The sequence below is a fragment of the Schistocerca piceifrons genome, chromosome 3 (assembly GCF_021461385.2).
Source record: "Schistocerca piceifrons isolate TAMUIC-IGC-003096 chromosome 3, iqSchPice1.1, whole genome shotgun sequence".
NCBI lineage: Eukaryota > Metazoa > Arthropoda > Insecta > Orthoptera > Acrididae > Schistocerca > Schistocerca piceifrons.
This window is the reverse complement of record NC_060140.1, coordinates 390,042,419-390,059,407: the sequence shown is the minus strand read 5'-3', so window position 1 is coordinate 390,059,407 and position 16,989 is coordinate 390,042,419. Positions and strand designations below refer to the sequence as shown.

Here is a 16,989-nt window from a genome sequence, read left to right as displayed (position 1 = left end):
GGCGACTTTGTGATTTCATCCAGCACCAACTTGATTCTGTGTAAACGTCATCCCAGGTACGAAAAGGTAACAATACTCTACAATATTTTAAAAAGTTGTTACAGATCCTTTGGTAGAAGTGCAGGTGCTTTGGACACAATAACAGCGACGTGTCTGCTCATAGTTAAAGGAGGGAATCAAAGTGTCATCTTTGTACCCGGATGCAGGCCTGTGTCCGTCGCCGCAATTCAACCGAGTTTCGAATCCTGCCTGCATCATTTTGAAATTCTTGACAAGCACTAAGTTTCTGTTCCAATTCTTCAACCATGTTAAACAGAGTAGCGTATGCTATGCCTTTAGGTTAGCCCCAAAACGCAAACTGTCAGGGATGATGGTGATGATGATGATGATGTTTGGTTTGTGGGGCGCTCAACTGCGCCGTTATCAGCGCCAGGACAAATTCCCAACCTTTGCTCAGTCCAATCTCGCCACTTTCATGAATGATGATGAAATGATGAGGACAGCACAAACACCCAGTCATAGACTGTCATAGAGTTCAAATGAGGTGAGCTGGAGGCGACGATACGGGTCCTACTCACCAAATCCATCTTTGACCATATCGGCGCGCTATATCGGCGTGCTAGATGTCGTGTCACCATAGAACCGTACTGTGCCGGTGCTCCATCACGCATGAACCACATCCTCTGCTGTTGTTCTAAGGGAATAACCACAGGCAATCAAATGGCTCTGAGCACTATGCGACTTAACTTCTGAGGTCATCAGTCACCTAGAACTTAGAACTAATTAAACCTAACTAACCTAAGGACATCATACACATCCATGCCCGAGGCAGGATTCGAACCTGCGACCGTAGCGGTCGCTCGGTTCCAGACTGTAGCGCCTAGAAAAGCACGCCAACTCCGGCCGGCTTAGCTCAGGCAATCCCGCAAGATGATATCGCAGAAAGTGAAGGTAATTCCGACCATTGAGTTTATCTGGTAACAGTGAGAAAATTGCGTAGTGCCCCTAAACACAAATTCAATGACAAATGCTGCTGATGTGAAGATTCATGCTCAGCATGTGCGTTAGGATCTAGATGACTTCAAAGGTGAGGACTGTGATAAGTAAAGACAATATCAAGAGTGAACCCAGCATCATCTGTAAATAAAATGTTATTGTCAAACATAGGCTTGCCCATAGCTTGTCGCTGCATCCACTGACAGAACGTTAGTCGAGGACCAACATCTGCGTCACAAAGAGTCAATGGATGTGGTGATGGTACACTGAATTTTGATGTATTAGGCTCCAAATGCTTCTGTGACTCATTCTAGGAATTTGTGTGGCAAGTCGAGATTCCTGGAGAAAGTTTGACTGTTCCCAGCACTGCATCTTCAAGCACAAGTGTAATTCATGCAGCCTTACTCGCTCTCACACTATGGGCAAAGCTGCCAGTTTATCGGTGGCGTTGATGCATCCGACTCTCGGGGTTCCTTCTCGCAGGGTATACTTCATGATACAAGCGAGCAGCCTCCAGTACATTGCCGTTAGCCGCACCATACATGAAATGCGTATCCACATATTCGTCGATACTGTAATGTTTCATGTTACGACCAACACTCGTGCAACACAGTTGACGCTCCACAAAAAACTGACAGGAGTTGCACCCTGACTGTGTACTACAATGTCGCATTCGTTTTGTTTACAACGCCATTGGTCGAAACCGTAAACAAAGACCATGCCAAGTTCACACAGAAATAGGTCAGCAGTGACTAGTAACCAAAATGTCGCCATTATCTCGTAAACATTTCACTTGCGAATGTATCTGCTGGGAAATCTTTACTTCTACTAATGTGCGCTTTCCGTTCAAGCCATTAATTATGATACATCCTGCATACTGACATAAATTTGTAAGATAGCCCATGACTCTGAAGGTGCTGATGGAAGAAGTTTCTGTTTCACATTCACACAACACTCTGACTTCACTCTAAATACACAAAAGATTGTGGCGTAGAACATTAATGAGTTGAAGTATGCTAGCAATTCCATATGGAGGTAAATGTAATGAGAGAGATTTCGTAGCGCAAATCGGGTAGGATTGATACACTGACGAAAAAAAATCGCAAAATCAATAAAGGCTTGTGCGATAAAAACGAAAGTTGGTAGGCGTGTTTTGACATCTTAAAGATGATGTCCACTCCAGTTCCTATCCTTAAGAGGATGCAAATCAGGTTTACTTTAAATCCACGCTCTAACGGCCGTGAATATTGATACCTTTCATAAGGGATGTGCTGAGTTGATGTTACTCAAGATTGCCCTTAAGGTGGGTAGGACGTCAAACGGGACGATTTGGAGCTGGAGAGACACGACAGGAATTTTTAATTTCCAGTGTCTATACTTTTAAAAAGTAACTTCACAAAACTATATCAGAATGACCAGAAAGGATTCAGGATTTACACTTATAGTGGTGGAAGTACAAAAATATAAGAAAATAATTTTTTTTTTACATTTGTTTAAAAATGGTTCAAATGGCACTGAGCACTATGGGACTTAACTTCTGAGGTCATCAGTCCCCTAGAACTTAGAAGTACTTAAACCTAACTAACCTAGGAACATCACACAGATCCATGTCCGAGGCAGGATTCGAACCTGCGACCGTAGCGGTCGCGCGGTACCAGACTGTAGCGCCTAGAACCACTCGGCCACACCGGCCGGCTTTACATTTGTATTTCACCTTTTTTTCACTTACCATTGACTTCATTTGTTGCTATAGGTACACTTTTCTTCATAAGTAAGGGATATTCTTCAATGAATTTTGCACAGCATAAAAACCATACTTACAGGTGTATGAAACGGTAGAATTTTCCAAATCTATTAAAAACTGTGGTAAAATCTGAGATAATTAACTATAATATTTGAGTTTTTTTTTCTAAACATGAAGTTTAAAATGTAACAGCACATTCATTTTTTCATAAATTGAATAATTTCTAGAGTTTCATATACCTGTAAGTATGGTTTGTATGCTGTGCAAAATTCATCGAAGAATCTCTCTTACTTATGAAGAAACGTGTACCTATAGCAACAAACGCAGCCAACAGAAGTGAAAAAATGATGAACTTCCACATGTAAAAAAAAAATTTCGTTATTTTTTTGAACTTCCACTGCTATGATTGTGAATCCTGAATCCTTCCTGGTCATGCTGACAAAGTTTTATGAATTTATTCGTAAAAGTGTAGACAGTGCAAATTAAAATGTCCTGTGGTGTCTCTTCCGCTACAAGACGGCCCGTTTGACGTCCTACCCCCCTTAAGGCAACAAAGACGCCGTTATCAGCATCTCACGGAGTTTAAATGGGGTCTTGTAATAGTGCTGCGAAAAGCTGGAAGTTCTTTCTCCAATAACACAGGAAGATTTTGCAGAAATGTAGTCACCGAACATGACTGCTGGCAGCGGTAGTCATGAAAATGTACGAGTGGAAGAAAACCGGACTCCAGGTGGCCAGAGAGGGAAGGCCATCGTGTTCGGCGTATGGATCTGGCGCATCGTTCTGCCTCTGCAGTAGCAATTTGAGGAGCACTCTCGTGGTTACCCCACACACCCTGACGGCAAATTTGTACGTCGATCTACTGGTTCGACCTATTTGTGTTCGGCTTGTTGTGCTGCCATTCATAAATAGTATTCCAGAGGGTGTTTTCCCACAGGATAACTCTCACTCACATACCGCATTTGTAGCACAACAGCTCTACAAAGTGTCGACATGTTTCTTTGGCCAGAACGATCAGCATGTCTGTCTCCAATCAAGCACACATGGGACTAATTGAAGGCCTTCAGTTAGTCGCATGGACGGAACATACTTCCCTGAATTTTGAAGCAACTAAGGAACTACGGAAAAGAGAAAATATGACGAGCATTAACTGTCCCCGTATTGACCAACCAAGTTCAACACGCTCTGCGTCCCACAGGCTGACACCAACACCTGTACAACACAATGCATTCAACATTTGGCGATTACACCGGTTATTAATTTCCCAGCATTTCAAATTTTCAATGGTTTCTCTCACGCTTACATTAACCTGTCATCCTGCAATGTTAATCCTCACGTTCGGGAGGACGACGGTTCAATCCCGTCTCCAGCCATCCTGATTTAGGTTTTCCTAAATCGATTCAGGCAAATGCCGGGATGGCTCCTTTGAAAGGGCACGGCCGATTTCCTTCCCCATCCTTCCCTAACCCGAGCTTGTGCTCCGTCTCTAATGACCTCGTTGTCGACGGGACCCAAAAAAAAAACACACAAAAAACTGCAATGTTAATCACTTAAATATGTTACCTAGGCAAATGTATTACCGGAACTTCACTACTCTGCTTTAATCATTTATTAGTGTTGCGACTTTCTTTCCGTCAGTTTAATTTTGTTAAGTTCTCAAGCGTTTCTTTTACTACTGTTTGCCATGGGATAATTGTTCTCATCTTCTCTGTTACCGAATTATAAGCATCCGGTTTCTTATTTCAATCTATACAATTATTGGACCTCCTGAAGACATGTGTGATTTTTATAAACAAGAGCGTGCTGAAAAGCAATGCCTCCAAAATTTTTATTCTGTTTTCAATACTGATTGAGACACTACATATCGTGCATATTACTCGGTCGACCGGCTGAAGCTAGTTGTAACCATCTGCCCAATTGTAGCAAGTGACATGGCGACCTGTAATACTAACTGCTGTATGTAGGACAATGAGAGCCGACCGTGGTGGCCGAGCGGTTCTAGGCGCTACAGTCTGGAACCGCGCGACCGCTACAGTCGTAGATTCGAATCCTGCCTCGGGCATGGATGTGTGTGATGTCCTTAGGTTAGTTAGGTTTAATTAGTTCTAAGTTCTAGGGGACTGATGACTTCAGAGGTTAAGTCCCATAGTGCTCAGAGCGATTTGAACCATTTTTTTAGGACAATGAGAAACAACGTGCTGTAACCGAGTTTCTAACCGCAGAATATGTATCTCCAATTGAAAATCAGAGAAGAGTGGAAGCTGCGTAGACTGATGATCGTATCGACATTAGTAATTTGAGACTTTGTGTTGTTCGTGCTCGTAGTGAAGGAAGCGGTGGTGCTATCGTCAACGTGTGTGATAGAACTCTGGATAGACGGCCGCCTATGACAACCGAGAAGACTCGTCGGAATTGGGATGCTGCATTCATCAGAGAAAATCGTCGGATAACACAGACATAGCTCTCATGTGAGTGGCCGCGCGGGGTAGCCCTGCGGTCTCGGGCGCCTTTTCACGGCCCCCACGGCTGCCCCCGTCGGAGGTTCGAGTCCTCCCTCGGGTACGGGTGTGTGTGTTGTCCTCAGCGTAAGTTAGTTTAAGGAAGGTTAAGTAGTGCGCAAGCTTAAGGACTGATGACCTCAGCCGTTTGGTCCCATAAGGCCATACCACAAATTTCCAATTTTTTTCCCCTCATGTGAGTGTGCCACAACACGAGAACGTGTACAAGCCATCATTGCAGTAAAGCGATACAGAAAACTATGCACTGCAGCTGCCTCAGATGCTCACACCTGGAATGCAATAGAGGAGATCCGACATCTAACAATTGCTGTTATGTTTTGAGCGCGATGGTGATGGTCTCCCTAACAAAACTGTGACAGGTGGTGACAGCTAGGTTAACGATTTTGACACAGAATGCAAGAGAGCGTGGTTGGAGTTCCGCCATAAAGGACCACCGACGCCAGAACGCTGAAACCATGCCATTGGTAGACAAATTCATGCCCACTTTGTTCTGGGGTGTTCAAAGTAAGATGCATTTGGAATTCATACCTAAAGCCATCACCGTGAATTGTGCAAGATATTGCGAGGTCCACGGAAAGCACGAATGCGAAGAGTTCGCCCACATGTGGAGAACCCGCTCCTTCAGCATGATAATGCGAGGCCACACATGAGCGCTGTGTCATCTGCAACAGTCTGACACCTTCATCGATCATCGTCCTTACGGTTCCGACTTGGCCTCATTCGGTTTCTACCTGTTTCCAAAATGTGAAAAACACTTTCGAGGACCAATTTGTTAGTGATGAAGCGGTGCAAGCAGATGTGAGGCTGTCGCTCCATCAACAACATCAAACATTCTATTGTGAAGGTATCAACAAACTGGTCTTTAGTTGGGAGAAATATGTTCGTCACCAAGATGACTGTATTCAGAATTAAATCCACAGACGTGAAGAATAAAGGTGTAGAAAGTTAATAAAGTTTGCTTCATTTAAGAAACTTTGAGAGTTTTCACATAAAAAAATTCGGAGGCGTTACTTATCAGCACACCGTCAAATGGTTCAAATGGCTCTGAGCACTATGGGACTTAACTACTCTGGTCATCACTCCCCTAGAACTTAGAACTACTTAAACCTAACTAACCTAAGGACATCACACACATCCATGCCCGAGGCAGGATTCGAACCTGCGACAGTAGCGGTCGCGCGGTTCCAGACTGTAGCGCCTAGAACCGCTCGGCCACTCTGGCCGGCAGCACACCCATGCGTGTCAATAAATTCAGCAATGAATTCGCCGAAGCATTGACGCCTTTCAACCATTATGAAATTCACTGAGTTGGAAATGACCAGAAATACTAGACTGAACAAATAACTGACTCAAACATGTACCGTGCTTCAGTCATCGGCGATCTCCTCTCCATAGGCTACGATTTCTCTGAGCAGATGTCATTTACGTTCACAGATATTAGCAGTTTTGCCTAAACCTCCAACTTCAACCTCCTGGTTTGTGCACATCTCACATCTGTGCAAATCCATATGCTACAATGTGTCTGCGCTGATGTGACACGTGGGGCAGCTAACAGCGCAGCAATGACAAATACACTGTCTCAAGTCAAAAATCACCACTGAATGTACAAATGCATTCAACGAAATGCTATGGCACATTTCAAGTGCAACTGAAAACAATTCGCTTATCTACGGCCTCAATGGGCAGCCGAAACTGTGTCAACACATTTTTTTAAAATATGTAAATTTAATCAGTATTTTTTTCAGTTTAGTATGAAAATTATTTTTTTAGTGTTGTAAATATTTTATTTGTTTAATAATTAGTGGTGGAAAAGTTTGAGAATTGTTCTCGACCGTAGTATCAAACGTCAGCTGAAAAACAATATAGGAGTTCTGAAAGATTTTCCAACACCAAATGCTGACTGGAAGTATCCTGAATGAGAAGGAGAACATAGACACTGTCAAAGAAACATGCAATACCCTCAAAACTGGGTTCAGTGGCACCAGGGTATAGCATGTGGATAGTGACGGGTTGTAACGTTATTGATTTATTTGTCACGGTCTCTGGATGCCAGTCTGTGCGCCGTTTTAGCTCTGCAGACAGTTGTAAGTAGGCTGTTTAGGTTTTTATGTTGGTAACGCCACGTAGCGCTCTGTATGAAAATCACTGACTGTGCTGTTTGCAGTGTTTTAGTGTTGGGCAGTTGGATGTGAATAGCGCGTAGCGTTGCGCAGTTGCAGGTGAGCCACCAGCAGTGGTGGGTGTGGGGAGAGAAGTGGCAGAATTTGGAGAGCGGACGATCTGGACGTGTGTCCATCAGAAAGAGTAAATCTGTAAAATATATATATATATATATATATATATATATATATATATATATGATGACTTTGGAACATTATTAAGGTAAATACATTATTTGTTCTCTATCAAAATCTTTCATTTGCTGACTATGCCTATCAGTAGTTAGTGCCTTCAGTAGTTAGAATCTTTTATTTAGCTGGCAGTATTGGCGCTCGCTGTATTGCAGCAGTTCGAGTAACGAAGATTTTTGTGAGGTAAGTGATTCATGAAAGTTATAGGTTATTGTTAGTCAGGGCCATTCTTTTGTAGGAATTTTTGAAAGACCGATTGCGTTGCGCTAAAAATATTGTGCGTCAGTTTAGTGTTGATCAGAATAAGTAAAGAGAGTAATGTCTGGGTACGTTCAGTTTTTCTCAGCTGTTTGAAAATCAAATAACGTAGAGGTTTATCAGCACAGTAATTCATAAATTTTGCTAAGGGGACGTTTCACAGTAACTGTGCTGAGATTAGACGAGAGCAGTGTGTGCAACAGTCATTCTAAGGGAGAACCGTCCCCGTCGACGAGTACAAACTCTCGTTGAACAACGCCAACCATATGAACAGAGTTGCATTGTTGGTCTGCAGGAAGCTGGCTGGACATATCGACGGGCTGCTGCACATGTTGGGTATAATGTATCGGTGGCGTGACGCCGATTTCAAGAGCTGTTAATGGAACATTCTCGCACCCACAGACCAGGTTCTGGACGGCAGACAGTAACTGTGTTGCAATTAGAAATCGACTCAATGTGAGAGCAGCAGAGGCCGACCGAATATCTTCAAGGGAAGAAATTCGGGCACGTGTTGCACTTGGCGTGCCACGAAGAGCCATTTGGAACTGTGTTTTGCAGCAAGACTAAGGTAATGTGTGTCTAGCCAGGCAACCTCAGGCAACCTCAGGCACCACGACACCGCAAGCACGGTTAGCTGGAGCCGTGAAAGAGTCGACTGATGAATAGAAAGCCACTCTGTACTCTTCAATGATTGGAATAAATAGATTTTGTCTGTACGTGAGAGATGGACGTATCCAGCATAGACCTGGTGAGCTGCCTATTCCAGAGTGCATTCGTCCAGGGCAAACAGCTCCCATCCTGGATTCAAGGGATGGGGGTCCATTAGTTACAACTCGCAATCACATTAGTTGCTTCACCATGATAAAGTAATCAGTGCCCGCTAAACTGCACAGATTGTTATCCCCATGTTTCTAAGAATACTTCGTCAGGCGACGTGATTCTTCAGCAGGACAAAGCACGACCTCTTAAGGCTGATGCGAAGCAACGTGCTCTTCGAGGTGTACGACTGCGCTGGTCAGAAAGATCACTGGATCTCCGAAAATTTAACATGTATTGGGTATGGTGAAGCGGGAATTTACTCTTCTCAAGAGCCCGCTAGAACCACTGCCGAATTGTAACAAAAGGTGCTAGATGCTTGAGACAGTCTATCGCTGAATACGTTTCGTTTCGGGATCTTCACGATAGTTTTCTTCGAGAACTGTCGCCAGAATGTGTGTGTGTGTGTGTGTGTGTGTGTGTGTGTGTGTGTGTGGTGGGGGGGGGGCGGGGATACAATGTGTACTGATGTGACTGCTTAGACACCAATTAATTTATGATTCATTTGCTCTGAATTTGTTATCATATAGTCACACAGTCATGAGCCGCCTGTCACATTATCAATGAAATGGCTTTGTCGTTGAGGGTGTCCCGTTTTTTCCCGGAGCTTAAGATAACCTGCAAGTAACAGCAAATGTTCCGTCAGTGGTGGTGAGCCTATTTCCTGAAACATCACACCCTGCCTCCAAACGGTACTCTGCCAGTCACAGTCGGGTCTCGTACCTCTCCTAGAGAGTGGTGACGTGTCTCAGCCCAAATTAATGGAGAGATTTGTTGATTCACAAATGGTCTCTGTGAGGGCGCTGACTTAGGATAAGGAACTAGCTGGGGATCAAGATTACTGGACCGGTAGACCGGTAGTTTTCCACATGAACGACGACTACGTCGGTAGGCTTTTTAAGCGCTACAGCTTGGCCTTGCAGGTATTAATGAGTTGGAGAAGCCAACGCACTGTACACGGAAATTGTTTCTCACAGTTTCAACAGAATTTTGAGAGTAAAATTGAGGTACGGAAGTTTACAATGGCGCTATTTTCTCTTTATTTCATCTACATTACTAAAATTCATTCAAGATAAAGGTAAATATCTTTATGTTCAAACAAAAAAAAAATTCAAGACATGTATCGATGCTTCCTATTGTGTTTGCGTGAATGTTGTTGACAACCATGCAGCAGTACTATTCGTCGCCTGGAGAGCGCGCAAAATCTAAATGCATTTCAGTGTAATTGTCTTCCTACGTATAAATTGCCCATTCAGAGTGTATAAAATGTCGTCAAATGTTTTGAATATCATGTGGGAAGATATTCTAATTATTAATACAATGCTTAAAACCATTATTATTTATAGTAATTATATTCAAAAGATTCACCTTTTTTAAATAATCAAGCTAAGTTAACTGTCGCAAGCGTCAAAGAAATTTTAAAACTAAGCTATGAGACTTGTATTATAATAATAAATTATTAATCTCATTTTGAGTCTTGTTTTCTTTTATTTTAATTTAATTTTATTTTTATTTATTTGTTCATTTATTTTTTACTTGCAGAATCAGAGAAATTATACTGAAGAAGATTTGGAGAGGGTAGGTACTGCTGTAAAGAACGGAGGGCTACCGATAAGACAGGCTGAGCGGACATATGGAATCAGTGCCATTTGATACTATTCGGAGGAGGGTGAATAGAGCTGTTCATTTAGGAAACAAGAGACCTGGACCAAAACCTCTCCTCGGGGAAGAAGTTGAGCAACAAATTTCCGAAACTGTCGTAGAGCTGCAAAAAATGGGGCATAGTTTGAGCAGAAATTCTCAAAACTGCAGGAGAAGTGGATGCTAAGGGAGCGGTCAAAGTTTTGAAAAATGACTTCCTGTCCAAACGATGGTACAAGAGTTTCGTGATGCGGAAGAATTTAACACTTCGGCAATCCGAATATCTTTCTGCCGCCTGCTCCGGCATGGAAACAGAAAATGATAATGAGGAGATCTTAGAAAAGCTGACGGGTACAATTCAGGAACTCCGTGTAACAGGCTGCGACATCTTCAACGTTGACGAAACTGGAGTAACGATGGTCAATAAAAGTGGGAAAATTGTTGCTCGAAAAGGCTGCAAAACAATGGTGATAAGAGAAAGTGGTGGAAGAAGTGAAAACATAACGCTTGTGGTCGCTACATATGCTACAGGAACTGTAGTTCTATCACCAATGGTCATTTACACAGGATGCAGGTTAAACGAGGACCTCTTGAACGGAGCTCCGGAAGATGTCATTTTTGCCACTTCACCAAGTGGATACACAGATTCCAAAAATTTTACAGATCGTTCGTGAAATTCACTGTGAAAGTACCTCCCAAATGACCAATACCTGTGCTTCTAGACGGCCACGCTTCGAGTCTATCCTCATGTGTGACGTCACTTGAGTTCCCAAAGGAGTTCGAAGAAAAGGAAAAAAAAATAGAGAAGAAGAAAAGAGAAGGAACATCTCGAAAGAGGAGACATGAAACGTCATCTGAAAGTTCAGAGAGCGATGGACGATCACACTGCCTGTGAAATATGTGGTGATGTGGTGGGACATACAGAGATGACTGCAATGGAGGAAGCTGGATCCTGCGCAATAAGTGCGAAGTGTGATCTCACCAAACATGTCAGAATTCAGCAAACAATGTTTGATCAAAATACTTCACATGTGAAAACTGCAAATAGATGTAGGTCTAACTTACAAAAGGCAACTTCATAAGATTGAGAACTATTGCATCTATAATATTGTTTGCGCATTGTAATTTTCTTTTCTGCATCCTTTGTCTATCGAGTTTCATTGTCATTCATATTCGTAGTTTTTATCCTCAATTAGTGCCGAGCACCAGATGTGGATCACACCGGACAGTTTCTCCAGAGAATATTTTAGCCATATACGCCGTCCACTGACTTACGTCTTATGACATATTTTACTAGCGTAAAGAAAGGGAACAATTTTCAGTAACTGGTCTAACTATGGACCATTGCCAACGGCCTTGCCGCAGTGATGACACCGGTTTCCGTCAGATCACCGAAGATAAGCGCCGTCGGGCTGGTCTAGCACTTGGATGGGTGACCGTCCGGTCTGCCGAGCGCTGTTGGCAAGCGGGGTGTACTCAGCCCTTGTGAGGCAAACTGAGGAGCTACTTTGACTGAGAAGTAGCGGATCCGGTCACGAAAACTGACAACGGCTGGGAGAACGGGGTGCTGACCACGTGCCCCTCCGTATCCACATCCACTGACGCCCCTGAGCTGAGAGGACGACACGGCAGCCGGTCGGTACCGTTGGGCCTTCCAAGGCCTGTTCTGACAGAGTTCAGTTTAGTTTAGGTTAATTACGGACCAATGCGAGTACGTAAGTTTTTTTTAAGAAAAACCTGTACTCAGACCCCGTTAATATAAATTTATATTTTCCTTGATTACGATGAATCAACTAATTAAGACGTTGTACACAAAGCTTATTACGCCCCTCTACTTCCATTCGAGAAATATGAGTCGATATTTTGGTAGATCCAGAACTAGTTACTTTACCCTACTGCATGACAGGAAGTCCACAAAACCGTAGGCGTTGGCTGGGGATGCTTACACTTTTCAGGCGAATTAAGACATTGCCGCCACAATGATCGAATTTTGTAAACATGTTGGTACTCCTGCAAGCATTTGTTACACTTTTGGCTTTTTTACAGATTTTTTTGTGAAACGGCACACCATCAAGTGCTCCTGCAAAACATTCTCTGTAACACGGTAGCCTTTGAAAGTTCATTCCTAGACCGACAAACGGCGGGCGAACAATAGATCAAAACTGCACAAACAGATCGTTGTAAATGGAGCGGAAATTAAGTTCCGTGGCGGAGTCTTGTGCTGGGTATTTCATTTCATAAATAACTGCTGCAACAAGCGTGTTTGGAAGGGAAAGTCTCTATGACATGCTTTCACCAGATCTCGTTGTTTCTGTCGTAACTGTTACTATAGCTGCTGATCGGAAGGAGAGGCACGAACCCAAAAGATGTTGGTGCTTGTAAGTACATTTCCTACTGTATTTGTGATAAAACGAACGACGTTAATTAACTTTACTAATAAATGCTAAAAAGGAATACATTTCTACCAAAACTAAAAAGTGGTAGTTATGTACGAATAAAATTTTCTCAACAAACCGCATCACATGGAATTGACGCGGCTTGTTGAGAAGATTTTATTGATTCAGCAGCTTTTAACTCCTTTACCATGTTTACCATGTTCTTAGTTATGGCAAAGTACTTTATACGCCAAGTTAAATAAACTAATTCATCAGTGGCTAGAGCAATCCATCTTGATCCTCTCTTGTATAATGGACAAAGTACTGCTGTCTTACAGCTGTCGGGTAATGCCTCAGTCTTCCAGATGACCTGAACGTGTGTGCACAGCTCGGTCTGTAGCACACGTCTTCTATATTTTAACACTTCGGCGTGGACCATGTCATCTCATGGCGCTTTATTGCTCTTCAACTTCAATATGGCGTTCACTATGTCCTCCACCGTGATATCAGTTTGTGTTATTTGTGTCTTTTTGGTTTTCACTGAAACATAGCTCTCGTTTAGGGCAGTAAAGTAGCTCACTGCAATGTTCTCACCATCGCTCTAAGACTGATTCATCATCCACGATCATTTTCCATTTTTGTCACTGATGTACTGACTTCTTGTTTTGAACCCTTTTCCTGCCGTTTTTACATGTTCAAAGAATCTCTTACTGTCCGGATTTCGGCTATCTCACTTCTAAATTTTCAAGAATTTCTCTTAGGTATTTTCTCTCTTCATTTCCCGGTACTCTTGAGGTCGTTCTGCGCGCTTCTGGATATGTTTGCTTCAGTGTTTCGTTATCTGTATCCTATAACCATAACTCAAGTGCTTTCTTCCTTCTCTTAACTAAATCTTCGTATTCCTCATTACCGAGCGAGGTGGCGCAGTGGATAGACACTGGACTCGCATTCGGGAGTTCAATCCCGCGTCCGGCCACCCTGAGTTAGGTTTTCCGTGATTTCCCTGAATCCTCCAGGCAAATGCCGGGATGGTTCCTTTGAAAAGGCACGGCCGACTTCCTTCCCCATCCTTCCCTAATCCGATGAGACCGATGACCTCGCTGTTTGGTCTCCTTCCCCAAACAACCCAAACCAACCCATTCCTCATCAAACGATCTAATTTATTGCTGTTTCTTCTTTCTGCAAAGCGCGTTATTTACGCGTGTGCCTTCACAGCGTGACATTCCTTCTCCACGTACTCTTCATTTTCTGAATTTTTTGGTACATCGAACTGGTTATTTATTTTTAACGCAAAATCTTTGCGTTTTTCCTCACTTTTTCGTTTTGGCACGTCAGACCCCGGGTTTCCATTTTTTGTTTTCACACCCAACCGGAACTTTTCCGAATCATGAAATGGTCAGTCCCACCGTGACGTGCTGGACCATATTTCACTATTTCCCTCTGCTGCATGTCTGTCATTAATTGATCTGTCTGACTGGCGGTTTTTCCATCAGTTGAGCACCTTGTTTCTAGATGAATTTCCTGTTCGGAATGTTGTCGAGCTGATAGCCATGTTCCTTTTAGCGGCAAATGTTACCATCCTGAAGCCGTTACCATTGGTTTCTCCGTGCAAGCTGTACTTTCCTGCGGTCGGAGAACAGATATTTTCATTGTCTACTTTGCCGGTGAAATCACCTAGAAGTACGTATGTGTCTCTTTTAGAGATTTCTTCGTAAACACGGTCTATCCCTTCATATATTTTTTCGTCGTGTGCCTTCAGTAGGGGCATGAACGTTTGTGTAGGTTGCGTCATAGCTTTTCTGATTAACTGTATGACAAACGCTTGCTCACAGTTTTTAACTGCTTTATTTAATTTAGCATGTACTTACTTATACAAAACGCATCACAATTTGTCTTTTGGATCCTCCTCCATAAAAAATTGTAGTGTTCCTGCTTCGCATACCTGTTTGCCTACACATCCGATTTTCTGTAATGCTGCTACGTCAGTCTTATAAAGCATTCTCTTGTGCTACTACCGAAGAGGGCCCTGTACGGTTGGGGCGTTGGACGTTCCAAGTAGATTTTCTTCTTCTTTGCTACGTTTGTATTCAATTAATCTATCTGGTATCCGAGACTGATTAACTTGATTAAACTTTCCTGGTTTAGGGATTTTAGGTCAACGGAAAGCCACAAACCTGGAGGGCAAGGGGCGCTTCTGTTGCTGTTGTCATAACCTAGCCGAAAGAATCAGTTTTAAGGAGCCAGTCGCTCGCCCTCAACCTTCCTGGCAAGGGACAGGATTCACTGCCTTGACACTCACATATCAAGTCTGCCTAAAACTTTACTAGAGTGGATACTTTTCAGTGGATATATCTGTTCGACTTCAGTATACCCCTCAACGCTAGTCATCGAGTCTTTTATCCTAATGCTTCCTCGAACGTGTTTCGGACTAGCTCTAGCCCTGCCCTGACCCATCGATAGAGAAACCGTTAGCCTTTGTCCAGCGGCGTTGACCGCCGCCTATGCCGCTGAAGTATGCGGTGGAAGGGAAATCAGGAGGTGATAAGGAATAGGAAGGGAGAGGAAAGTAAGGGAAGATGGATCGTTCTGAGGCACACTTTGTCTGGCTCTGCTGAGACCTGTCTAGCTAGCTCAGACCTGCCAGTAGCTACGTTACCGATCTCTGCTTCTCCAGAACACTCAAACTCTGCTGCACTCATAGTCGGTGCTACGATAAGGCAGTGCCTCCAGGAAGAGGGAATATTTTATAGATCTAAAAACAAAGTCTTGAAACAACAATTAATGGAATAATCGATTACTGTGATACAATTACCCAACGGCCTTGCCACAGTGGTAACAACGGTTCCCGTCAGATCACCGAAGTTCGGGCTGGGCTACCACTTGGATGGGTGATCATCCGGTCTGCCGAGCGCTGTTAGCAAGCGTGGTGCACTCAGCCCTTGTGAGGCAAACTAAGGAGCTACTTGATTGAGAAGGAGCGGCTCTGGTCTCGGAAACTGACCTACGGCCGGAAGAGCGGTGTGTTGACCACATGCCCCTGCAAATCCGCATCCAGTGATGCCTGTGGGCTGAGGATGACACGGCGGCCGGTCGGTACCGTTGGGTCTTCCAAGGCCTATTCGGACAGAGTATGATACAACTGATCGATGTGATGCTTAGGTTCATTTAAATAAGCGGAAAGGCCAGTTAATCGGTTCTTAAACATAACTGCCCATCCCTACCACATCTGTAAACCACTTCATCAATTGTCCCATTAGAAACAAAACAAACAACGGCAGCACTCATTTTTGAGCCCAGAGATGCTTAACTGCATGTTGTTGCCGTCAAAGAAGTTGTATTTGTTCTCATGTCGACTGAAGTACAAAAAATGTTCAAATGTGTGTGAAATCTCATGGGACTTAACTGATAAGGTCATCAGTCCCTAAGCTTACACACTACTTAATCTAAATTATCCTAACGACAAACACACACACCCATGCCCGAGGGACGACTCGAATCTCCGCCGGGACCAGCCGCACAGTCCGTGGTTGCAGCACCCAAGACCACTCGGCTAATCCCGCGCGGCGACTGAAGTACAGCAACGTTGACATCACACAGTTCAACCCACAGGACATAGTCAACGAGGTGCTGCTGGTATTCATCAATCACTTCCCGACCGACTCGTCTCACAATAAATACAGAAAGTGGGTCACCTATACCGTACCGTGGCCAACTCGTACACCTATCTTCGCCATGGTAGAACTTTAATTACCACGCTCTGCTCCTTGCTGTAACAAGCGACTCAGCTCTTCTGGCACTTCTCCAAGTGAGCACAAACGAACTAAAGTCTTGCTACAGGCGAACTGAGCATAGTGAATGAGAATGGAACATAAGAGCCGCTAAACTGAAACAGATGTGTAGGATATACTTTCGTTTTTCTATTACGACTCCAGCTTAACTCACCGGTCGCCATGGCTGCTTCCGCCATAGGCAAGTGTGCACCCTCAGAGACTGCGGAAAGTACAATGTAGAGCGGAAACACAGAAGCTGATAAGGGGAGCAGTATCTGGGACAACGACGTAGCACTCAGGCCTACCAGGTACTGTATCCTTCGTCCAAATCTGAAACAGAAAAAGAGATTTGGAGACAGCATAGAACAGGGTCGGTATAAAGCAAAAACGAAACAAGGAACAGCTTGCGGCTCCCAGCTGAAGGCGGCGCCGAAGTGCATGATTTGTATGCAGAGGATATCGCTGTTAGTGATTAGTGGAAGTGCCAGAGGGGAATAGAGGAGGGGGAAGGGTATCAAA

At 43.7% G+C, this 16,989-nt stretch overlaps 1 protein-coding gene across 1 annotated transcript in view; it reads right to left on the bottom strand.

Annotated features, from left to right (window-relative positions):
* LOC124789998 (solute carrier family 22 member 3-like) overlaps positions 1–16,762 on the bottom strand; it is a 102,454-nt gene extending 85,692 nt beyond the window's left edge. The window contains exon 1 of the mRNA XM_047257541.1: positions 16,643–16,762. Coding sequence (XP_047113497.1) covers positions 16,643–16,667 — 25 coding nt within the window. The 5' untranslated portion in view covers positions 16,668–16,762. The remainder of the gene's footprint in view (positions 1–16,642) is intronic.
* Positions 16,763–16,989: the final 227 nt, after the last annotated feature.